Source organism: Protomyctophum parallelum (genome assembly GCF_964188405.1).
Source record: "Protomyctophum parallelum genome assembly, chromosome: 11".
In the NCBI taxonomy this organism is placed as follows: domain Eukaryota; kingdom Metazoa; phylum Chordata; class Actinopteri; order Myctophiformes; family Myctophidae; genus Protomyctophum; species Protomyctophum parallelum.
This window is the reverse complement of record NC_139707.1, coordinates 28,928,736-28,953,944: the sequence shown is the minus strand read 5'-3', so window position 1 is coordinate 28,953,944 and position 25,209 is coordinate 28,928,736. Positions and strand designations below refer to the sequence as shown.

The 25,209-nt window shown below is 44.6% G+C and overlaps 1 protein-coding gene across 1 annotated transcript; it reads left to right on the top strand.

Moving 5' to 3' along the window:
* Window positions 1-4,755: 4,755 nt before the first annotated feature.
* On the top strand, window positions 4,756-24,619 carry LOC310866964 (uncharacterized protein; the record flags this gene model as incomplete). Its single annotated transcript, XM_083776758.1, has 4 exons — window positions 4,756-4,906; window positions 21,564-22,168; window positions 22,508-22,713; window positions 24,349-24,619. The coding sequence occupies 4 exons, from the start codon at window positions 4,756-4,758 to the stop codon at window positions 24,617-24,619; spliced, it is 1,233 nt and encodes a 410-aa protein (XP_083632884.1).
* Between the last annotated feature and the right edge of the window lie 590 nt (window positions 24,620-25,209).

Sequence of the window (25,209 nt, the reverse complement as noted above, 5' to 3'; positions counted from 1 at the left end):
ACTTGCACCAGTTATTCTGTATGTTGAGGCTTGTTCCCTTCAATAAATCTTTTACTTCTGCCGGACTTCATCGACACAGCCACCATAAAGCAACCTATAAACCCAAGGTTGACAGGACTCACATCCTAAAAGAAATCACAAGTCGTGTGTGTGTGTGCACACACTAACACTTGAGTGGACTGATCCATCTGCTGATAATAATACTCGTAAAAATCTGTCAGAGCAGAGGTGTTAATTACCATCTTTATGTGAGAGTTACTTTTATATTAACAGTAGTCTCTCTGAGAAACTTTATATCCCCATCAACTCCATAGCGATAATGGTGACACTATAATTACAGGCAGTGGGCAGTCTACTCTAGACTGGACATCAACAGTAATTAGTGTCTTCTAGAAGTGCTATTAATGGATCTGGTTCACACAATGTTTAACTCGACCCGATTGTCAGATGTATCTGTTGATTCCATTACACGTTTCATGTAAAGCGACTCAAAACGAGACAGAAACACCCAGACCTTGAAGGAAAATTCCGGACCAGCACTTTTCTTACCGCAATTTGATGTTATGTCCAACAACCAGTGGTCGAGGCGAAGGAAAATAAAAGGAAAATCACACCCGTGTGAAGTGAGTGTTGCAACTCCGTGTGGGGATCCCCGGGGGATGGGGCTGTCCCGGAAGTTCCAGACCCACAGGAACGTGCCCAGGGTGCCGGCCCGGTTCCGACGAGCGGTGTCCGAAACGGTTGAGAAATGGCAGAGTTACTATGTGGGGTCCCTCTACTGTACTGTCACTGTACTGTACTGTCACACCCGAAATCATCATATATACAGTTTGTGTGTGTGTGTGTTATTTTTGTGCTCGGACAGACCCAGGGACCCATAGCTCCTTAATGGAGTGGTTGCACCACTCAAAAAATCAGATTTTATGATCGGTGGCGTGAGACTTGCGGATATTTCTGCCGGTCATGGGAATGCGACAAAATGAATTCAAGTGTGTAATTAAGAGAAAATAAGTAATTTTTTGAAGCAAACTACTCATTTAAACCCTATAGAATCCCTCAGGGCTCTGTTTGTATCTTTTCTGTTGTGGGGAATGCTTTCGCTGAAAATAGCCAGTCGTGTCTGTCCGTGATCGTGTCGCAGCGTGACACGTTGTAAGCTAGTCGATTTTCCATTCTCTGCAAAAGCTTTTCCCCACAATACTGATGTGATTTAAGTGTAAAAATAAATAATAGTAAAATGGAGGAACGGAATGAACGAACTCGCAACGAAAACCCACAACAATGGCAACAACTCAGAGCATTATATGTGCAGATTAAAAGATACACACAATAGGTTCCATTACAACTTCCCCATGACTGGTATAAGCCGTTTGTTTTTATAATGCTAATAAGAGATTATGGATATACGCACAGGGATAGATGGAAATCCTTGAATGCGGGTAAAATGGAATATCAGTCAAGGTTAAGAGAGTTATCAGTATCAACAGAGATTTGTTAGCAGAATCCAAAGCCATTAAAGCGTGTCTCTGAAAAGAGAATTCAGGGCGAAAATAGCAGATTTCGACATGGAACACCATCGTACATTTAACTATAAATGTAAGGTATGGTAAGGTAAGGTACATTTTATTTATGAAGCGCCTTTCAAAACAAATGTCACAAGGTGCTGTACAATAAATAAAAGAGCATCATAAATAAAATGAAATAAAACGAGCATCATAGATCAACAATAAAACGACAACACAATGCAATACAGTAGTAGTAGTAATAAAATATATAAATGTGCAGTAAAGTACATGGCACTCCGTTTATTCAGAAAAGAGAGAGGACAACAAACTTGTCGCATAGATAAATACGTCAACCGGAGGTATGTTTCTTTACTCTTAAGGTAACACACTACGCCTTGCAGGGAGTGTGTGAGAGGAACAACCATATAAAACATGGGCAAGAACGCAGTGAATTATAAATGTCATTAATAACTGTTCAGTGTGTGTCTATCCACCACACACGTCCCCCCAGAATTCACAAGAACTGGCCCAGTGAAACGACCAGGGACCCGAATGACCCACCCAAAGCTATTCCGAAGCTCCTGGGCAGGCAGAGGGGGCCGCAGCGGGAGGGTGACCGACGGGTGCTGACGGCGAGCAGGCACCGGGCGGCAGTGTGGGAGATCCAAAGGCGGCCGGACCCGTTCCAAGGGAGCCCCACCCGGGGGACGACCGCGACGCGGTGCCTGAGCCACTTCAACCGGGCGGCTCAAAAACCAATCCTGAGACGCGATCCAACCTGCCCCCAACATCAACAACAAACGTCTTGTCGCCAGCCTCCACCACCCGGTAGGGACCATCGTAAGGCGGTTGCAGGGGCCCACGATGGGCATCATGGCGGATAAATACATACCCCGCCACTCGCAGGTCAGGGGGGATATGCACCCGGGGCAGGCAGTGGTGTGAGGTTGGGACGGGCAGGAAAGTCTTAGCAGCATCCAGGAGAGTACGGCGTTGGTCAGAAGCAGACCAGGGGACAGTAGTGCAGGGAATAAAATCCCCTGGGACCCTGAGGGTCTGACCATAAACTAACTCCGCCGAGGAAGAAAGGAGGTCTTCCTTAGGCGCAGTCCTAATTCCAAGCATCACCCAGGGGAGTCTGTCAATCCAGGTGTCGTCCTGGAGAGTAGCCTTAAGCGCAGCCTTCATGTCCCTGTGAAAACGTTCACACATGCCGTTGGCCTGGGGTTGGTATGCCGCCGTGCGGTGGAGTGAGACACCCAACTGATGAGAAACAGAAGTCCAGAGTTCGGAAGTGAACTGGGGGCCACGATCGGAAGACAGATCAGAGGGGGCACCGAACCGGGCGACCCAGGTACCGATGAAGGCCCGTGCCACATCAGCCGCTGTTTTTGCCGACAGTGGGACTGCCTCCGGCCAACGGGTGGTCCGGTCCACCATAGTCAGGAGGTGAGTAAATCCCCTGGAGGGAGGAAGGGGTCCCACCAGGTCAACATTGACATGGTCAAAACGCCGTTCAGGAACAGTGTAGGACTCCAAAGAGGCCTTAACATGACGATAGATGTCAGGGTCCGAGGCCTGGTCCACAGCCATCCGGGTATAATCGATCCCGAGATGCACCGTTCCAATGACCACACGAGAGAGGCAGTCAGCCACGGGATTGTCCTTGCCTGACACGTGTTGGATGTCCGTGGTGAATTCAGAGATGAACGGCAGGTGTCGCTGCTGCCTGGCCGACCATGGTTCCGACACCTTGGCCATGGCGAAAGTCAAAGGCTTGTGGTCAACAAAGGCAGTGAACGGACGAGCCTCAAGCAGGAAACGGAAGTGGCAAACTGCTAAATACAGGGCGAGGAGCTCACGGTCAAAAGTGCTATATTTCTGCTCGCTGGAACGAAGTTGGCGGCTGAAAAAAGCGAGCGGTTGCCAAACCCTCTTGACCAACTGCTGGAGAACAGCACCCACAGCATAGTCCGACGCGTCCGTGGTGAGAGCAACAGGAGCCCCCGGCACTGGGTGAGCCAGCATGGTCACCCCCGCGAGGGCATGTTTTGTCGCCGAGAAAGCCGCCAACATTTCTGTGGACCAAGAAATGGCGTGCTTAGAAGGGTTCTTCCCCTTGAGAGCGCTGTACAGGGGCCGCATCAGGTCGGCAGCACGAGGCACAAAACGGTGGTAAAAATTGACCATGCCACAGAACTCCTGTAGAGCCCTGACCGTGAGAGGCCGTGGGAGCCTCAGCACTGCCTCCACCTTCGAGGGCAGTGGAATTGCTCCGGCTGTAGTGATGTGGTGGCCCAGGAAATCCATAGAAGAAACTCCAAACTGCCGGGTTGATGATCAAGCCGTGCTGCCTGAGACGACTGAAGAGAAGCCGTAGGTGCGACAGATGCTCCGCTTTCAACGTGCTGGGTAGACAAAAACGAATGACAAGTCGCGCAGAACCGTGTCCATCAAACGCTGAAAGGTTTGGGCAGCATTTTTTTGTCCGAATGGCATCCTGATAAATTCAAAAGTCCAAACGGGGTGATTACCGCTGTTTTTGGAATGTCCTGAGGATGCACGGGCACCTGGTGATAGCCTCGGACTTTTGAAAAAATAGTCGCACCCGCCAGATGGGCCGAAAAGTCATTGAAGGCCCAGGCCGTAGCGTAACGGTCTGGGCACCGGACTGGTGATCCAGTCGCGGTGTGCCGCGGGTTCGACTCCCGGACCCGACACGGCCTTTACCGCATGTCATCCCCCCATCTCTCTCCCGTTTCCTGTCAGCCTACTTTCTATCCCTTAAAAAAAAAATCAATAAAGGCGTAAGCCGCAAAAAAATATCTTTAAAAAAAAAGAAAAGTCATTGAAGTGTGGAATAGGGTAGCGGTCAGGCGTAGTGGCAGCATTAAGGCGCCGGTAGTCGCCACACGGGCGCCAACCACCATTGGACTTGGGCACCAGGTGAAGGGGGGAGGCCCAGGGACTGTTTGACCGACGCACGATTCCAAGGCGCTCCATTGCATCGAACTCTGTCCTAGCGATAGCGAGCTTGTGTGGGTCAAGACGACGGGCCTTGGCGTGCACAGGTGGGCCCTCGGTGGAGATGCAATGCATGTTTGGTGGAGGCGGATGAAAAAGTAGGCGTGGTTATGTCTGAGAACTCGTCGAGGAGGTGAGAAAAGTCATTAGCAGGCGAGAGGGCACTGGACAGCTTTGTCGGGGCAGTGTCACTGTGCTCACATGGAAATGAGCTGAACGTTTCGGCATGGACGAGGCGTTGGTTCCTCACGTCGACCAGAAGTTTATTGGCAAAAAAGAAATCAGCGCCCAAGAGGGGGGTGGAGACTTCCGCAGACACAAAATCCCAAGTGAAACGCTGACCAGCAAAACACACCGTCACAGTGCGTGTGCCAAAGGTGTGGATTGTGCTGCCATTGGCTGCCACAAGGGGGGGGGGGGGGGGGGGGCGCGTGGCGCCTACGCGAATGTCTGTGGCTGAAGCTGGCAACGTACTCATGTGGGCGCCTGTATCACAAAGAAAACGACGACCGGAGAGGGCGTCAGTGATGAACAGCAAGCCGCTGGTATGGCCGTCACCCACGGCTGCTAATAGGTGGCGGCCGGTGCGTTTCCCGACGCACTGAATGTACAGGGAGGAAGGCATTTCTTGGCTTTATTGCCAAACTTGGCATGGTAGAAACATAATCCTCCTGACTGCTTTGCACGTCGGGGCATAGAGTTAGTGGCAGAGATGGAGTATGGCTGATATGTATTGTCATCACTGGAGGTAGTAGTGGGCGTGGCTGCAAAACATTTCTTGCCGGCTGAGAAAAATGTATCTGCCTCCCTGGCCAGCAGACGAAAATCAGTAATAGCAGAATTTGCGAGTGCCAAACGAACCTGGTCTGGAAGCTGCTGCAGGAAGAGTTCCTTGAAAAGAAAACAAGGCTGATGGTCTCCCAGCAGAGCCAGTATGTGATCCATCAGCTCCGACGGCTTTCTGTCGCCGAGATCTGGAAGCGAGAGGAGTTGGCGCGCACGCTCGGATTCATTAAGTCCAAAAGTCTCCAGTAAATGCGCCTTCAAAGTGCCGTATTTATTCCTCGTCGGAGGACGTTCTAGTAGACTCACCACTCTCCCCGCAGTTGCGCTCGTAAGAGCCACCACCACATGATAACATTTTGTTTCATCAACTGTGATGTCTTTGATGGCGAATTGAGCCTCCGCCTGTGCGAACCATGCGCTTGAATTCTGTTCCCAAAAGTCGGGCAATTTGAGCGAGGCTGACATGTTCAGTATAAAACTCTGGAAACGTCCAGGAGTATCGGGATCACCAATTGTAGGTAGATTTATTCTCGGATTGGAAAAACCAACGATGGTGGCACTCCGTTTATTCAGAAAAGAGAGAGAGGACAACAAACTTGTCGCATAGATAAATACGTCAACCGGAGGTGTGTTTCTTTACTCTTAAGGTAACACACTATGCCTTGCATTAAGGTGAGAGGAACAACCATATAAAACATGGGCAAGAACGCAGTGAATTATAAATGTCATTAATAACTGTTCAGTGTGTGTCTATCCACCACACAGTATTACAAACCAAAGTGCTTACGAAACAAAGGTTTTTAGCCGCTTTTTGAAGGTATCGACAGATTCTGCCCTCCTTAGGGAAAGGGGTAGTTCATTCCATAAGGTAGGTAGGGGCTACAAGCGTAAAAGCTCTGTCGCCTTTAGTTCTTAATTTCAAATTTTACAAAAGTGCAACATCTCCCAATCAATCTGTGACAGCTACAGCAGCCTCTGTCAGAGTAATTGATGATGTTCAACAATTGTATTCATGATGTTCAGCAATATACATTTATGGTATTTATGCTGTATTGTATTTGAAACATCGATTCTCAGTCCCACAGAATCTAAAATGTTTGTGTTTATCCTATGCAGATGCTGTTATTGGGAAGCTGCCTTGATTGAAGCCTGTGTAGTGGGGTGTGGTGCCTGAAGAGCTGATTGATTGCATTATGGGGAGCATCTTGGATGGATTGCTAGTATATTGTGATTTGCTGATTACTTAGCCAGGGGTGGAGTCGCTACTCTATATAGAGGGGAAATGGTTCAGTTGAGAGTAGGCTGCCATGGGGAGTAGTTGACACTCTGTTTGAAGACCCAGTGAATGAGTGAAATGAATAATATACTTCATAATATACGTCATCATATGGGCATACCCAACAATGGATGCCATTTTTTTTTTTTTATTGAAAAAGTAATTACTTTAATTACAAGCCAATCCAGAAGAAAAGGTCATGTGTTTTTAGCAATTCAAACCACATTTCTTTTATCCTGTATTCTAACAACCTTTCCCCAGCTCCATTGCCTTTCCATAATTGCAACCAAATCCAAAACAATACAGTAGTTTTCGGTTTGGTTTGGATTGTTGTAATGCAGGATCATGAATCATATGTGCACAAACCAGAGTACAGTGTAAGAAACAAATTAAATTATTAGCCTTATAATTATTAACTTTCATTGGAACGAGAGCTGGATGATTCATTTAATTTAGAAGGATTATTTAGTCGACATCGAAGAACCTGCACAGAGTGGTTGTCTTTCTGAACTCTGAGTCTCTGACCATAGCTGCCCCAGAGATTGGTTGTATTTTATTCGTATTTTATTTTTCTGGATATATTTTGAATTGTCTTGTTGAAATAAATAAGAGATAAAATGAAGGTTGTGGCACTGGTTCTGTGCAAAAAAAAGAGAAAAAGAAAGGAAGTAAAAAAAGAAAAAGTAGAATAAATACTTGGAGGTCTGTGTGAGTGGCACAAAGGGCTGGAGGTGCCACACTCCACTGGGACCGTCCGCTGCCTTGCCAGCCAACCAACCTTTCCTGTAGACTTCCATCAGGGAGAATGTTGGGGTCATTCGTGATCAAGGCCACTTGCCAAAAGAACACACTCACTCCCCTGGTGCCGTGACCCTAATCAGGCAGCCATCTGGACCCTGCTGATTCCCAGCGTCCCTAATGTTAAATTATACCACTGTGTGTACTGTGTTTCCCAAACAGTGGATCGGGACCCGTGTTTGGGTTGCGGACCAATGTTTTTGGTGCGCGAGTGAATATCCCCCCTCTACACTGAATATGGTAGTAAAATAGCTGATCTACAAGCTCAGAATATGTCACATGGCACCACATTGTGAAGTTGTAGATCTGCTATCTACTGTACAGCTGCATGTTCACCTTTTATGACCAGAACAGGGACACCATTCCAAAATTATAAGTATATTCCTTTTATTTTTGTCGTTGATATATATATATATATATATAAACAACAACGACAAAAATAAAAGGAATATACTTAAGTATATCTTGAACAATTTAAAAGGCATGCTGTGAGCGCTGTAACAAGAAGAAGGTGTTTGATGGTGTGTTTGGGTGCTTGTGGGTTTCTAACACACTGTCAAGTTGTAAATGAAGTGACACGCGGGCTGAGACACATCATATGATATATTCTGGAGCGAGCACCGTGAGCCTCGCTGTGGGTGAGCGTGATAGAGGCTCGTTGCCATGGCAGATGGGTTTTCTTGCCCCCTTTTCCTTTTCATCCGTGTTGAGGTACTAATTGTTTTTGCACTTGGGTGTTCCAAAATGGCATCTGATTAAAGCTTGCCACCGTTATACCGCATCGAAGATTGTCGAGCTATTCATCACCTTGAAGCTCTGCCTCATTGCATTGTTTATCATTTCCAACAGGTTCATTTGATTTAGATTGTTTTTATTTTTTGTATTTTTTCTTTACAAAAGAGGGGGCGTTCGCTCTTACCAGGCCTGGAGAGAGGCTTGGCATTATTGAAGAGAGAAAGTTAATTATACCTTTGGTCATAATTTTTGCGTTGGCTTCGGTGTCAGGGAAAACTTCTAAAATTGGCTTAGAAGGGGATGGTGGTTGTTTACGGATGCTGGATTAAAGCGTGTTTGCTAAGATGAAGAGAGAAAAAGAGAGAGAGAGGGGGGGGGGGCAAACATTGCTGTCTCTGGACCATTCATTAATCCATACGTTGTAACTCCTGAGAGCAAATAAGCAATATTTGCCTGTACAGCAGTTGTGCAGATAGCCTATTTCTGTTCATATGGAATATCCCATCAAAATGGGCTATCTATATGTCACCATGTTGCCTGTAAGACCGCTCTATCTGAGCCGCAAACACCTTCATGAAATGCCCCCACTGTCCCCAGCTGGAAATGTGACAAAGTGACATCTGTCCCCTCTGGTGGGAGATCCATCAGTTTTGCTCAGGTATTTTTAGCCATGGAGATGAGCCCTGGGCCGTGCCAAAGGAGCGAAAACAAGCTGCTCTCAGCATGGAAGAAAACATCTGTCTAGTCTAGCACTCTAATCAAAAGTCAACCCCCTCTTTGTTGAATTGGAGTGAAAGGAATGGGTGTAATGTATGGATGGGTTTCTGTAGTCATGGTCAATTTGGTAAACAGAGGCAGGGAGATGGTATTTGTTGTTTTAAAGGAAGCAGGGGGTTTAGGCTATTATAGTTCAGTTGGACACTTCAGCTCATGATTAATCTTTTACCCTTTAAGTTGTATTGTATTAACATTCTGTAGGATGAATACAAAATGAATATCAACATCTTAAAACCAAAATGTTGAATTGTGGGTTTGAGCTCACATGCCATTTTGATGTAAATCAAAAGGGGGGGGGGGGGGGGTAACTACCTGTCAGTGGGGAGTGTTGGCTGGGAGGAGGACTATAAGGCCCTATACGTCCTCTCTGGGGGGGGGGGGGGGGTAACTACCTGTCAGTGGGGAGTGTTGGCTTGGGGAAGGAGTTGGACTATAAGGCCTTATACGTCCTCTCTGGGGGGGGGGGGGGGGGGGGGGGGTAACTACCTGTCAGTGGGGAGTGTTGGCTTGGGGAAGGAGTTGGACTATAAGGTCTTATACGTCCTCTCTGGGGGGGGGGGGGGTAACTACCTGTCAGTGGGGAGTGTTGGCTTGGGGAAGGAGTTGGACTATAAGGCCTTATACGTCCTCTCTGGGGGGGGGGGGGGGGTTGGAGTGTTGGCTGGGAGGAGTAGGAGACCAGGGGGCTGATGTCACGTGATGTCACGATGACCTGGGGGCTTGCCTGGGGTGAGTGACGGGGATTTGAGTTAGGTGACGTGACAGGGATTGTGGGCTATAGGTGTAAAAAAAAAAGCGACATATGCAGATAGGGCCTAAATAAACTAAACTAGAAAACACACTTGCCGTCAGGTCACACAGAACTTTAATTACCTATGTGGGCAGATTCTGTCAGTGCTTTTCAATGGGAACGGATTGTTTTATTTACTTTAATTTTTTTCATAAATCCGCAAATAACTTGAACCGCTCCGTTCCTCCGCTCCTTGTTCTAGTTGTTGTTTTTCACACTACTGTATGTCTGTCATGTCTTTCCTCAATGACAAAGTAATTAAGTGACAGCAACAACGCAACACCATAGCCTACAAGCCTCTGTACAAAATCTACAAAGTGATAAATGAACATCTAACGTGCACATCAGAGTATCAATAAACGATCTACAAGCTCACGACGAGTTGTGAGCCTGTCAATCAGCTATTTTCTGCAAATGCTTTCACCACAATGCAGGTGCTTACAATAAGGCTTAAGTGGTTTGTAAGATTGGGTCCCAAGAGAACCTTCCTAGAAACTAGTGGAGTGAAAGTAATGAGCTTGAGAGATAAATGAAATAAATAATTGAAAAGAAATCCCAACCTGTACGGTACTCAAATGTACTTGGTTACCAGCCACCACTGAGTGATGCATACTGTAGCTCAACTCTTTCTTGATCTGATATTGACTCCCTACTGTATATTGTTTGTATTTGTGTGAATGCATAATGTAGCCTTTTTTGCGCATATAAGGGTGACATCTATTCCATTTCTATTGCACAATCTGGGCTATTGCTAATGATGGACATTAAATATGGTACCACTTCATGTGTGTCGGTGAGGTCCCGGGATACACCAAGTGGGAAGTCAGGCGGTTCAACAGCTCTCCCAAAAATATCAATAAATCAGAAAATCCCCATTATAATTATGGAGTATGCTCATCAATATGACATCATGGACTGTCCTAGAGACTCCATATTTGGAAGACAGACAGTCGGATACAGAAATCTTATGGGCATACAAGGGACACAGGCAGACGGGTACAATGGGTACTATAACTGCATGCATTTCCACTGCGGACATTTCATTGTCCGCCACAATATAATATATAGATACATTTGCAGATTATTTGGCTAATTCCCCGGAATTAACATAACGTAAACATGCTTTGTTTGTTCATTTATAATTCTGTGTGATTTACTGGATTTCTGTGTACGTGCACTGCTGTGTGATGGCCCAATTAACCCCAGCTCTTCTTATTCTTAGACAAAGCAACAGCCTGCCTGATCGTTCCATACTGCGTGTGGGAGGGTTAGCGTGACAGCCAGGGCTGTTGCTCCTTACTCACTGCAGTCGCTGTCGTAGTCTTAACTGGCGACGAAAGGCACTTTCCCTTTTAAGAGCTGTGTTCAGTGGTGAGGCATGTTCACAGTGTGCATGTGTTATGGGGCTGTGACAGCATGTCATTCCCAAGACAATAGCTTGGAGGGAGCGCTCGTTTTTGCATCGCTCATCGAGTCATCATAATATATTGTTGCCATTGTGCACCTCTCTCCATATTTTATACTTTTATACTTTGTGTTTTCTTCGTAAATTAACGCCCTACTTGATCACACTACTACAGCATCACTCAAAAGCATCAAAAGTAGCACATATACAATAGATAGATCTGCAACTTTTGCTTTTTTAAATTTGAATCCTGAAAAATATTTATTTTGGTCATACCATAATGATATTTCCACCCAATGTGTTGTGCAAGATTTTACTTGCACACATGCTTCACATGACATCACGATATATAATTGTAATACAACGACTGATTCCTCGTGGCTCACGTCAGTGCAAACACACTTTGTTGTTGTTGTTGTTGTTAAATAAATATGTGGGGCACAAATGTAGGTGGTGGAGGAGGGGGCATCCGTCCTCATCCCAACCGGTTCAACGAAACTGTTGTTTGCCAATCATCTCTTCTCAACATGATTACTAGGAGAGATAATAATGAAGGATCAGATATGATATGTAAAATATATAGGCTAAGGAAAATAACTTGGAAATTATGTTTCCCACACTATAATTTATATCACTCAAAGAGATAATGAGTTGGAATTTCCATTCGCTCACATCGTTGCCATCTGCAGATTGATCAAGAACTTATGCATGCATGCAAATTCACACTGTAATCTTTAGATTGCCACATGCATAATTAACACTGCCAAGACACAAGGACCAGCTTGCATTTGTGTGTGACAGTCAGATACATCTCAGACAGGAACTCTCATAAGCCTGGTTTCTTCCTTCCATTTCCACATAAAGATACAGAAGTGAGCCACGCTACACCATTGATTTAATGAGCTTGTCCTTGGATATTTTAGCCTTTACCGCAGAAGAAAAATCAGGGGAGGGAGAAAGAAAAAGGAACGAAAGAAAGAAAATCATTTGTCTTTTCTCAGCATTTCCTCAAAAAGAGCGCCCAGAAAACATATTGATTAGTCACCCTTTGAAACTGTGCTGTGGGGGAGAGAAGGAAGTGTCACAATGCACTGCCATTTTGTCAGGGAGAGACAGAGAGAGACCAAGGGAGCTGACAGTGTATAGGCCTGGGCAGCAAGAGACTCAATTACATTTTGGAACTTGCTCGGTTCTTTGGTGTTTTACACAAAGGAAACAGCTACATTAATCCAACTCTCTCCCGCAGATGTGCTGCTGTACAATACCTACATCTTCAGGAAGAAAACTCTACATCAGAACACCCTGCTCCTTCCATGTGTGGCTGTGCCAATACCAACATGCAGGCAGGCATAGAAAACAATAGTGACTAATGCAAGAGAAGAAATGTTGTAACTCTTCATCATTTATGGCCTTGTTGTTTGGCAGACTTTGACGCAGGCAGAGTCAGAAAACATCTTCTAAATCATTGAGTGTGTGTGTGTGTGTGTGTGTGTGTGTGTGTGTGTGTGTGTGTGTGTGTGTGTGTGTGTGTGTGTGTGTGTGTGTGTGTGTGTGTGTGTGTGTGTGTGTGTGTGTGTGTGTGTGTGTGTGTGTGTGTGTGTGTGGATATAGAAATGAACTCCATAAAACTTTGCGAGGTTTGATTTTGAGATGATACATGCCAGGGGGGACCATAACAAGGTAGCTCCTTTCTTAGACAGAATTGGCAAATCCATCGGAGTGCAAAGCAAAAGAGTGAGCTGTGAATGTCTCCTTGTTTCTCAATATTTTATTTGATCACCAGGTTCACCATATGAGCCCTATAGCGTCACTATTCTTGGGGGGGTGAACATTTGACGAAGATAGCCGATCTACAATCTGCATCTCTCCATCGCCTTTATGTTGTTTTATACAATATGCATTCACACACATTCATTCACACACTAATGGCAGAGGCAACCATCTAAGGCAGGAGCAGTTAAAAGGTTCAGCGTCTTGCTCAAGGACACTTCAATACAAAGCCATGAAGAGCCGGGGATCGAACTGGACGGATGCATGGATGGATTTTATTATTTTCATTGTGTACCACAAAAGTACTGTATCTTAACGGCATCAATCCAATGCAAAAAGAGCAATAGAAAGCATAGATGTTGTTGGTAGCAGTAAGTACAAATAAATAAATACAAAGTCCATGTTTCTGAATTTGGTGCATTTGATCTTTTTGAGACATCTGTAGCCCTTTGGCCTCTGAACAGAGGGGACGGAAGTGTCTATTGTTGGGGTGATGATACTAAAAGCCTCGGTAGACGGTACTGAAGAGCCTATGACACATGCTGTTTTCACCCCACTCTGCAGTGGTTTCCGCTGCAAAGCAGTACAAAGTCCATGCCAAGCTGTAATGCAGTATAGGTGAGGGTACTTTGAATGCTACAGCGGTTTAAAGTATTTTCCAGAGTCAGGTGAGCTATGGGGGAGGGATCAATGACGCGTTCGGTAGAATTCTTATTTGGGCACCATCTTCCTGCCTACATGTGGGCTAGTAGGATGCTAGGCTACTTGGCTGCCAGTCTGTAGTTCTTACTTTTGCTTGTCAGTGACGCTGGTGTGTACCCTGTCACTGGCAGTACACCATCTTCCATCTCTCTACTATCTTTGTTTTTTCACAACGCTTCTACTCTATGGCTCTGGATCGATGGTGGTATTCTCAATGTTTACATCTTACTTGACGAGAAGACATGTGGACATATCCTTATCGAACCAGAGAGACAGGGAAAAACACCACGAGAGTGACGAGTGATCAGTCAAACATGTGTTCTCTTCACAGTAAATAAATAGCAGTGTTATGTTGTACTGTGTCCATACCACGACGTGGATCTGTCTGTATGCGATCTGACCATTATTATTTTGATTACACTGTCATGCTTGTTTGAGGACAGGTAGAGAGCAGAGCATACATGTGTTTGGGAATGTTGCTGAAGGTTATGTTATTTTGTCAGCTGACACCCAAATCAAAGAAACCATACAGCGTGTATTTAATTATTTGACATCTGACAGTCAACGCACTGCGAGGCTACAATGGAAGCATAATTCTGACGGCCCGCGGTGGAATGGACAAGTTAGGGTATAAAAACGGACAGGGCATGCAGAACCATTACTGTTGTCGATGAAATTTATGTTATTTTGTCATCTGACACACAAACCATACAGTGTTTATTTAATTACTTTATATCTACAATGGTATGTCTCCACAGTGAGGCTGGAAAATGTAGCCTAGCAGCCTACTAGCCTACTGGTAGGCAGGACAATGGCAACCAGAATAACCTGTTCTGAGCGAAACTCCTCCCTGATCCCTTGCCCTATAGTCAAGAAAAAGAGACGCTGGTGCGGGCCTTCTTTATCAGGGAGGATCAGGTGTAACTGGGTGGGACCCATCCGCTTCCCTCCCTGCAGTCCCTCCCTTCATACCTTTAGTATTTAGTTGTTGTTTTTTTGTATTTATTTATTCAGCACAGTATAAAAACAATACAATGAACATACACATTTAAAAAGGGGAAAGTGCTAGGTTGGGGCAAAAAGCCCAAAGGGCTTATAGGAGGCATCTACCTATGTAAAACACATTGAAACATGAAATAGAATCCAGAATACATGATTGCAGTATATAAAAACAAAATCACACTCGTGTGAAGTGAAGGGCGCTAATATTAAAGTCTAACTCATGTTGATTAGGTGATGTAATGGTGATGTAAACGGTGCCAACACAAACATTAAACGCCATTAACAATAAAGAGACAATATGACGTAATGAGTCACATTATGACGTAGATTTTCCCTTCATTGTCAATGGCGTTTACAAAACATTAAACCTTCTGAAGGTTAGATCTCCATATATGGAGCTGACCAGTTCTGACATTACATATGTTGATCCTCCCCACCCGTCCTTCCTCTTCAATGATCATGATCCCTTTTGACTCATAGTCAAAGTTATTAGTGCAGCTGGCAAAAACTAGAGGTCTCAACAGGCCCGAAAATTAAGGCCCGGCCCTACCTGGGCCCTCATCAAACCCTGTACACTCAAGACACCCCTGCTTAGATTTACATATATGGAGCTGACCTGTTCTGACATTCCATATTGATCTGACCTCATCAAACCCTGTACACTCAAGACACGCTCCATATATGGCCAGTAGATAATTCATTCCATATGTTGATCTGACAAGACATGCCAGCACTCGCCCAGCAGTCTGCCATCACCAGGCGGATGCGTGCATGAGACCTGGCGAGGTCGCTTCTCGCCCTCAGTCTTACTAGTATAATGTAGCCTACATTTTTGAAGACTGTTGATTATTAAAAAACATAAAAATAAATAATGAAAATAGCAGATCTACAAGCTCTAAACGTGTCACAATGCTATTTTTACTACTTTTGTGCGACACTATTGTATGATAAAGTAAGGGGTTAAGAAATATATATATATATATATATATATATATATATATATATATATATATATATATATATATATATATTATATATCTTAATTGCATTCAGGGAGTAAGGGTATAGCCAGCCAGCACATCAAGGAAATGAGCCAAGTCTCATTTCATGTTGAAAGTCACCTGAAACCCGATCCCACAACTGAGCCCCACACATGTCATGCAGAACACAGGGAATGTGGAACTGGAGGACCTATCACTCACCTATCATGCATGACCGCCGCAACGTCCAAGGGGCTGGAGGTGACAGATTATCAATAACCCTATTATATGACCTGTCAGCAGATATGACAGAGAGCCATGCCACCGTGTCACACCACAACAACCTGAAAACACATCATTTGTCCGGCCGTGTTTTTCTGTCTCTTTCTATAAACGGTGATGGTCAACGGTTGTTCTCGGGGTGTATGATGTTGGCGCGTTGGTACTTTGGGCGTCCATTTCTAATCATGTCATACGGTACTGTTTGATGAAGTAGTATAAATCACTTTGTTAGAACGGCCGTGCGACAAAGTATACATTTATTAAGCCTGAGGTCTGTGTTGTACCATATGAGTGTACAAGTTCAATCGTAGCAGAGTTAGAATGGAATAGCGTGCTATAACTTAAAGGTTCAAACACATATAGCGATAAACCATAGAGGTGATCTGTCATAAATAACACTAGACCAGTGCCGGTCGGGCACCAGCCTATTTGGGAATGATGTAAGTTAGGAACAATGAAAATCAGGAATACACCACCCTAGTATGCTATAACAGTTATATCCGTTGTCATAGCACCTGTTTAACTGTGTAGTCCTTGTGCAGTGGTAAACGTCTGTGGAGAATGTGTGAACAATGTAGTGTAAACTGACTGTGAAAAGTGGACTGACTAAGTAATCAAATGACAGGTGTGGGGAATGAGGCTGGGGTTTGCCATGGCAATCAATTGGCTTGCACAGGTGTGGGGACTTAGGCTCATTAGGTCTACTGGCAGAGCCTGACCAGGGCCTTTTCTGGTTCTGGACAACCGTGTATCCAACCTACACACGTGTGTTGAATTTGAAGTCAGTGGGGCGAACGGTTCTCGAGTTATGTGGATTACAGACGTACGTACTGTACGTACGAGACACACATTGTAAGATATAGTATCTATATTCTGGGGCAAATATTTAGCGAAAATAGCCAATATACAAGCTGATATAGTGCTGCATTTGCGACCCGTTGTGACCGTGTAGATCTGGTATTTCGTGTAGAGCGAAAACGAGGACAGGATTTGTAGTATAAAGCCCTTAAGGACTAAGTATGTCGTCTCTGTCGGGTGGAAACCTCATATGTCCAAAACTGTTACTTTTCAGGATTAAAAAATAGCAAAAGTAGCAGAACGACAAGCTCAAAATGTGTCGTTTCACCTGCACTTCCGAGCTTGTAGATCTACAATTTTTCATGCTTTTGTTTGATGCTGAAGTATGATCATGTAGGCCGTTAATTTATGGATAAACACAAATAGTTATAGTATGGAGATAAATAGGTTTCTGCCCGACAGCAACGTTATAGGGTTTAAATGGATAAGTATCCTCATTGCATTCAGAATGCGAGCACAGCGGCAGCCATCTTATCTCGGAGTCCTATTCTGAACATGTTGTAATTGGAACCTACGTATTGTTGCTGTCGGTCAGGAACCTGTTTGTTTTGTTTGTTTTCGTAAATGAACGCCCTACTTGATCATTCATACTACCATTCAGCATCACACAAAAACATCAAATGTATAAGATCCACAAGCTTGAAACGCGATGCAAAGCAACACGCTTTAAGCTTGTGGACTTTTGATGTTTTTGATTTTGAATCATAAAAAGTACGTGTTTTGGACATACAAAGTTTCCACCCGACAGACAGTATGATGAAAGAAGCTTATTTATGTTGTCTTTCTAATCCTTGTATTTTTCTACAAATGCATCGGTACTGTTATTTTTATGTGAAGTGACAGACATCCCACCCTGGAGAATCAGGTTTGGGGACTGGAGGCCTGGCACTGGAGTTTTGTTGGTTGGTTTTGTTATTTTATTGTTTTACTGTAATCCATGGCCTAAAAGCGAGTTCAACCTAATTGAAGTATACAGTAAACATCAAAGGTGACATGTCAGAGATGCTAGCACAAAAGCTGAAGCCGAAATGATTAAATTCAGTGAATTAATTATGATTCAAACCGTCTCATTACATAAAACAACATGATTGTAAATAGTGTGAAACATAGTGATTAGAGCATTATACAATTGTATTGTATTATACAACTATGAGAAAGATATAATATGATCCAGGTAAAAACTAAAATGTCATCAAGTCTCCAGCATTTATGAAGTGTTATACTTGATCTTATAAGTCACTATGAAAAGCTTTAAAAAAGCTTTCATAATATAATAATCATCAATATTAAGCCAATTATAATGTATTCTAAGTATAGTCACCGTGGTAGCACACACACACACACACACACACACACACACACACACACACACACACACACACACACACACACACACACACACACACACACACACACACACACACACACACACACAGAGAGAAAGAGACCAGATTTATTTACTTCTCCCTGCACACAAAACGAGGTAGAGACTGAGCTGCACTTCCTAACCGTCTGCCCACTGTACCAAGACATCAGAGACATATACTTTCCACGGATTACAATCACCCAAGGAGAGTTTGAAAACATGACTAATGACAAAAAAATCCCATATCTGTTGGGTGAAGTACAACAATGTGCAAACACAGCAGCAAGATTTGTGAGCTGCTGTGACAGGAGAAGGATGTCAAATGGAATACAAGCACCTTAAGGAATACAAACCATTGTGTGTACACTGTTTATCAAAAATATAAAGCTAACGTCTCCTATATGGATGTATGTATAACCAACTCTGAAAATGCACAATCTTTTTATAATTTCACAAGATAGTATTACCAAAAGTGTTAATGTAACACATCTCTCTTTATTTAATTCCTATTTATATCCAATATTTATTTGTAAATACATTGTTTTATTTTGATTGTCTTGTTCCACTTCTGCTTTGGCAATGTAAACGTACGTTTTCTCATGCCACTAAAGCTCCTTTGAATTTAATTTAATTGTGTGGGCCTTGAGTTTGTGGCCGAGAGATATCCTTGCTTTTGATCCCATTCTGGCACAAATTGTGTTCCGTTATCATTATTTTGACAATGATAACATGATCATTAAGTATCATTATTTTGGCAATGATAACATGATCATGAAGTACATCAGTATGTCTGGATTTAGCTGCTTTCTTTCTTGTAGTATATCGTTGCTGTTGGGCAGAAACCTCCCATCTCCATTAGTATTCTAACTTCTAACTTCTTAAATGTACACCCTATTTGATCATACACAAGCATCAAAACAGATCCCCAAGCTTGAAGCACGGCTTCAAGAAGCAGATCTACAAGCTCGATTAAAACAGGTTGACGAGCTTGTAGATATGCTACTTTTGCAATTTTTTAATTTGAATCCTGGAAATTAACAGTTCTGGAGGTTAACAGAGACGATTTAGAGAGGACTCTACCCCATGTACATTCTCTTCCTTCCCAGCCTATGGGCACACTGCATGGTCTGGTCACCCCAGGTAAGACTACTATAGGCCTAGAAAAAGAAAAAGAAATAAATAAAAGAACACGACCTGTTCACACACCACAACACAAGTCATTTTGGGGGTTTGTGTTTTGCCCTGTTATTCAGAGGTACAACATGCCCACAGCTACACCCTGCCTGTCCAAGTAGCTTCAGTTCAGTTACTCACATCAAGCTCATGGCTTTATATCATGAGCATCCAGAACAGCAACAGTGCCATCTAGCTGTCACCAGACTTAAATCTTGATGGCTCCGCATTATACTGGCAGGGCAGTGCTTATAGGACTCATGTTATATGTAGGCTATTAAGACAGGATAATAAGTTATGTAGAGCATCTATTCATACAGTAGAGAGGTTATTATTGCATTCATAATAATGACATAAGATTACACTTAGATTACTGTGGCATCCCCTGGTTTGCCTCCCATTCTAAGAGCAGTGGTTCCTAAACTGGGGTTATAGGACTAGGGACCCCAAATTACTTTGGGGGGTCCCCACATGATTAGCCTAATGTGCAACATTGTTTTATCACTCAATTGTAAACAAACCAACATGTGGTATGAGTGTATAGTATACACAGGGTACAGGGGGGGGGGGTGTCCCCTGTTAAAATAGGATTCTTTTTTGGGGGGGGGGGGGGGGGGGTTCACGGTTCACAGCCTGAAAAGTTTGGGAACTCTCTAGAGGGATATTCACGCCTCTCTGACTCTCGGGAGCATCGCCAGCTCGCAGTGCGTCTGAGTAATGAACCTCGGCAGCAATGACGTGTCCCTCACCTCCATCACCGAAGCGCTGTGGGGCTTTAACAACGCATCTCTATGGAAAGGACTCTGCTTGCTACCTGCCTCAGCAACTCCACTTCCAGGCACTTAAATTCTACTTTTTTGTGTGCGTCCCCTCCTTCTTTTATGGAAGGCCCAGACTTTTAGATGAAAGTATAAAGTTGTTGGATTGAGAATGTCTGCCGGTGTAACCTTGGGATCAAATGGTTTATGGGGCTCACGGAGGGATAAAGTGGTCCAGCCAGGTTCAAACTCGGGTTCAAACTCAGGTCTCTGGGATGTTGCAGCCTCTTTGTCTCAACCCGGGACACAGTTCTTTTACAGCTTGGGGAGCTATAACAAGACAACAAGGTGGCTATAGGCCTCGTTCCCTAAACACACTCATTAATTAATTCTAAACTGTTTATTGTTATTATTGTTATAAGATGAATATTTTAACTTCTGTCTTGGTCAAGTAGTCAGTCATTTCACTTTGAGAACCACTGCCATAGATATATCAGGGAGTAGAAACCCCTCCCATCATGGCGAGTTGCAGAAGAGGGTGAGCACCTGTAGCCAGAGGCTCACTCTCCCGCTGATGAAAGCAGAGCGGTACAGACTTCCCTTAATGCCAACTGCCATTTAGGAAGAAATCCGACTGCACAACTGCATTTAGGGAGAAAACTCTCCCTAAATGCATATGGTCTTGTGTCGGCCCTGTTCTTGTGTGATTATATCCATGTGTGTCTGGTGTGTTTTTTTTGTTTGTCTTGTAGATTATTTATTTTATCACATTTTGCTGCTGTAAGGCCTCAATGTCCCTTCAGGCATTAATAAAGTCTTCATCATCTCATCTCAAAATGGTATCGGTGCATCTCTATTCAGAACACTGCACAGAGATGGCTTCTCCAGCACACGGTGTACTGTAGTGCACAGTACACTACGCCCCAGTGCTTCCTAGTCTCCTTATGTTTGCTGGTGTGGTGTGACCACACACTTGTTTCCCTTCCTGCCACAACCTGTGAATTATTCAGAGAGCCATCGTCTGAGTGGCCCTCACCTGTCGACAGGTGTGCTGGCAGCAAGGGGACAGGCGAGCCGACAACCCCCAGTTCTGCTCCTGACAGAGACCTTAGCTGGCCTCACCCGTCTGCTGCGTCTGCCGCTTGTTGTGCGCACGCACAGTACTTGAGACAAATGCTGGTGTGAGGATCATCACAGCGAGAGTTACAACAGGTAAAGGTCTTTTCACACGACACTTGAGTAAAATCATTATAATTTTCTGTTCTTCCTTTTGTTCTTTTTTTTCCCATTGTAGCTTTTGACAGCCGGTGTGTCTGGCATTTTTCCAGTTCAGCATGCAAGCGTTGTCACCTTGCTATTGTTGACACCTTAAAGTGGAGATAAGTGAAGGCTTAAGCAGGGATGACAGTCTGTGTGGGATGTCGTCCTTCTGAAGTCTGAACTGAACAGATGTGGATTTATTTGTGGAATAATACTACGTCAAACACAATGCCAACACACTGCAGTACTGCTGCATGTATACTGGTATTTGTTTGTGTAACACACAATTCCTGTCTTTTTCTCTCTCCCGTTGCAGGCATGATTGCTTTCCCCTATTGGCTGTTTTTCTTCCAGTATGCCTTCATGCCTCTATCTGGGGCAGTTAGAGCATGTTATAAGGGCTGTAACTGTCTCCCAGACATAAAATATGTCAACTGCTCAGGTGGGAATATCTCCACTCCAGTCGGCAAGTTCCCCTACGACACAGAATACGTGGACCTGTCCTGGAACCTTTTGACAGAACTCCCCCCGGGCTCCTTCGGGGCTCTCTGGAGCCTCAGGGTGCTGCTATTAAAAGAGAACAACCTCACAGCCGTGGCCGACAGGGCCTTCATCGGCCTTCAGAGCCTGCAGAAGCTGGACCTCAGTTGGAACCAGCTCTCTGCCCTGGGGGAGGGCTTCTCCCTGGGCCTGGACTCCCTGGTGGAGCTCTCGCTGGCCCGCAACCGTCTCGCGGTCCTGGAGAGTGGGACCTTCCAGAACCTGGACAACCTCGCGAGGCTGGACCTGAGCTACAATCTGGTCAGTGTGGTCCGGCCCCGGGCTCTGGGCAGCATGACGGCCCTGCGCTGGCTCCGCCTGGACGGGAACCGGTTTGTCATGCTGGACATGGGCCTGTTCTCCACCCTGCACTCCCTGGAGGTATAGAGCTGGCACCATTACACATTTAAGTTGACAATCAACGCTTTAATTATGTTTTTTGAACATTATGAATAGAAATTATATTTCTGTTTGCCTTTTAGGCTTCGTGATGAAGAATTGCACAGGGCAGATAAATAATTGAAATATACCACGAAATTACTGGCATTTTTTATAAATTGTATACTATAATCTTAACGGGTCACGCGTTGGATTTCTGACAAAGTGACACGTATTTCAGATTTTTTTTTCCCCTTACCCAATTATGGCAAAATAATTGCAATTATCTCAAATAATTGTGATTAGATGACTATGCAATAACTGTGACAACCCTCCCTGCAGGTGCTGAGGCTGCGGTGGAACCGGATCAACTCCACCGAGCCGGGCGCCTTGGCGCCACTCTCCAGCCTTGCCATGCTGGACCTGCGCTTCAACCGCATGGCCACCATGCACTTCAAGACCCTGCTGAGCATCCCCACGGCCAGCGTCCACATCCTCTTGGAGGGAAACCCCTGGAATTGTGACTGCGACCTGCACAGGGTCTTCAGGTAGGTTTTGCAACCCCTGGCACTGCGACTGCGACCTGTAGTCTTTAAAGATGGAGTGCCACGATTTTTTTCCTAAAACATGATCATCAGGTATTATTATAAAAGGAGGATGAACTTTTTCCAAAAAATGTACAGTATTTGTTAAAATCATGCTTTTATGTGGACACGCCCACCAGTTCATTAAGTATGCCTGGTTTGCGGTGAGGGGTGGTGATCCACCTGAACTGAAGCCGCACCCACAGCTGTAGTTGTATGATAAAGGGGGAGGGGTTAGGGAGGGGCTGATAGTGTGATATATTGCTGTTTATTTCATTGGCCCGTTTGACTGTCAAGGGTTCAGCCTCCAGGAAGAAACCCTAAATACAACGTTAATACCATAGAGTATTAAAAGGATAGAGACTGAACTGGCGCGAAGCTCCGCCCCCTCCGCTATTTATGTCAGTGGAAGTTGCTCAGTGGCGTTTTGAAGCACCCGGAAGGCTGCCGGAAGGACCGTCTATTTCCACATTTTCTGCTGATTCAGCATTTGGGCACCACATTTTGGTGCCCAAATGCGGAAGTGCAGCTGGGCTTTAACATTGAGCGCTCGGTTGCACGGGGTTTCCTCGTCATGAATCCACGGGTCCGCCTGCAGTCCTTCCTCCTACCACTAGGGCCCAGCGCTTCAACATTGGAGTGCCTAGCTGGCCCCTTGGTTAATACACCATTGCACATAAAAACGACTCCACGGTGTCTAATGAAGTACTGTCACCTCATAGACACATGAAAAACTGGAAAAATAAAATAATTGTGGCACTCTTTAAGTAGGTTTTACAACCCCTGGCATGCACTGTGACTGTGACCTGTAGAGAGTCTTCAGGTATAGGGCTATAATTTTAAGTTGACAATGGGCTCTATGGACACACGCCATTTTGGAAAGAACTTGGGCCCTAATGAAGGCTCTGTTCCATTCTGGTCAAACAGAGTGAGTACATGTGCTGCTGTTGTGCATGTTGGCTCATTGGAAACACTCTGCTAAACCAGTGGGTCTCAAAGCGTCCTTGAGTGCGTTCCAAATGGCCCCGTATGGGTCTGTAACTCTCTGAGAGTGTATAAATGGAACATTTATACACATTGCATTTATACACTCTCAGAGTTATGGGGGACCTTGAAATGAAAACGTTTGAAGTATAGGGAAGCTGCCTGGAAGTAGGAAGAGTTATTCTGTGTGCATATAGTATTAGCCCTTTGATTTTCACAGGAACGATTACGATTAACGATTTAATTGTGGGTTTTTTTCATTAACCATTGGAACGCTACAATTTGTATTTTAAGTTTGCCTTTTAGACTTTGTAATCGCAAATTGCACAGAGCAGATATGAAATATACATGATAAAAATACAAAGAAATCACTGATACTTTGTATATTTGTTTTATAATTTTCTCTTTCCACAAAATAGCGGAAATAGTTGAACTTGAAATTGTTTAAGCTTGTAGATCTGCCATTTATGCTATATTTGGAAAAAAAAATTGAAAATTAAGGACATTTTTCAATGTGTTAATGACTGACGATTATGCAAAAATAATTGCGGTTAACTCAAATAATTGTGATCAGGCGATTATGTAATAATTGTGACGGGCCTATATAATCTTCAGGAAGCTGGCAAGCGTGCGCCGGCTGTTCCTGGACGACTACCACAAGCTGCGCTGCGGAAACCCTGCCGAGCTGCAGGGCGACCTGATGGTCGAGGTGGACGACCAGCTGTGCGTGGCCGAGACGGTGACCGTCCTCATCCTGACGGTCACCGTGGTGATCACGGTGTTGGCAGCCATCATCATGGGGGAGAAGAACAAGAAGAACAAGAGTCGCGAGGAGAAATACTGCCCGGAGGAGCACGTTGGACTGGATTCCGACTGCGATAATTAGGATCGTGTCCTTTTTACTGGCGACGGCAGAACGAATGTCCCCCGCGTTAATCAGCTCTATGGCCTCTGAACAGATCCCCCTGGTTTTCAATTATGTCCATTCCCTTTTGTGAGTAATTTTTATTTCAATGCAAAGAGGGCATTTATGTGATCTTCAACCTTTTTCATTTCAAAGGCCCCCATACATTTAGTCCACAGACCACCATTTCTTCTTACCTCCGGGACCCAAGTCTACACTCTAAAATCCTCAGTGTTAATCTAACTCTGACTGTACAAAATGGACCACACCTTTAGAACCAGTGGGTTTTTTTATACAGAGCGTACCCACATATGATGAAGAGACTACGTTTCAGTCATTTCTATAAAGCAAGGCCTTGGTTATTGTGGTGACATAGAAACTGCTGTTGATAAAGCCAGCCTCTTATCGCTTGCCTCCCACTCGGAAGGAGAAAAGATGTACTCCCTGGAGAAGCAGAGAAAATGTTAAGTTGTTTAGTTGGCTAGCCAACCCTTAGCAGTTTGTCAAGTGATTCGCACCCCTTCACCATATGGAGGGAGAGGCCTTTTAGTAAAGTAGGCTACAATGGTGTG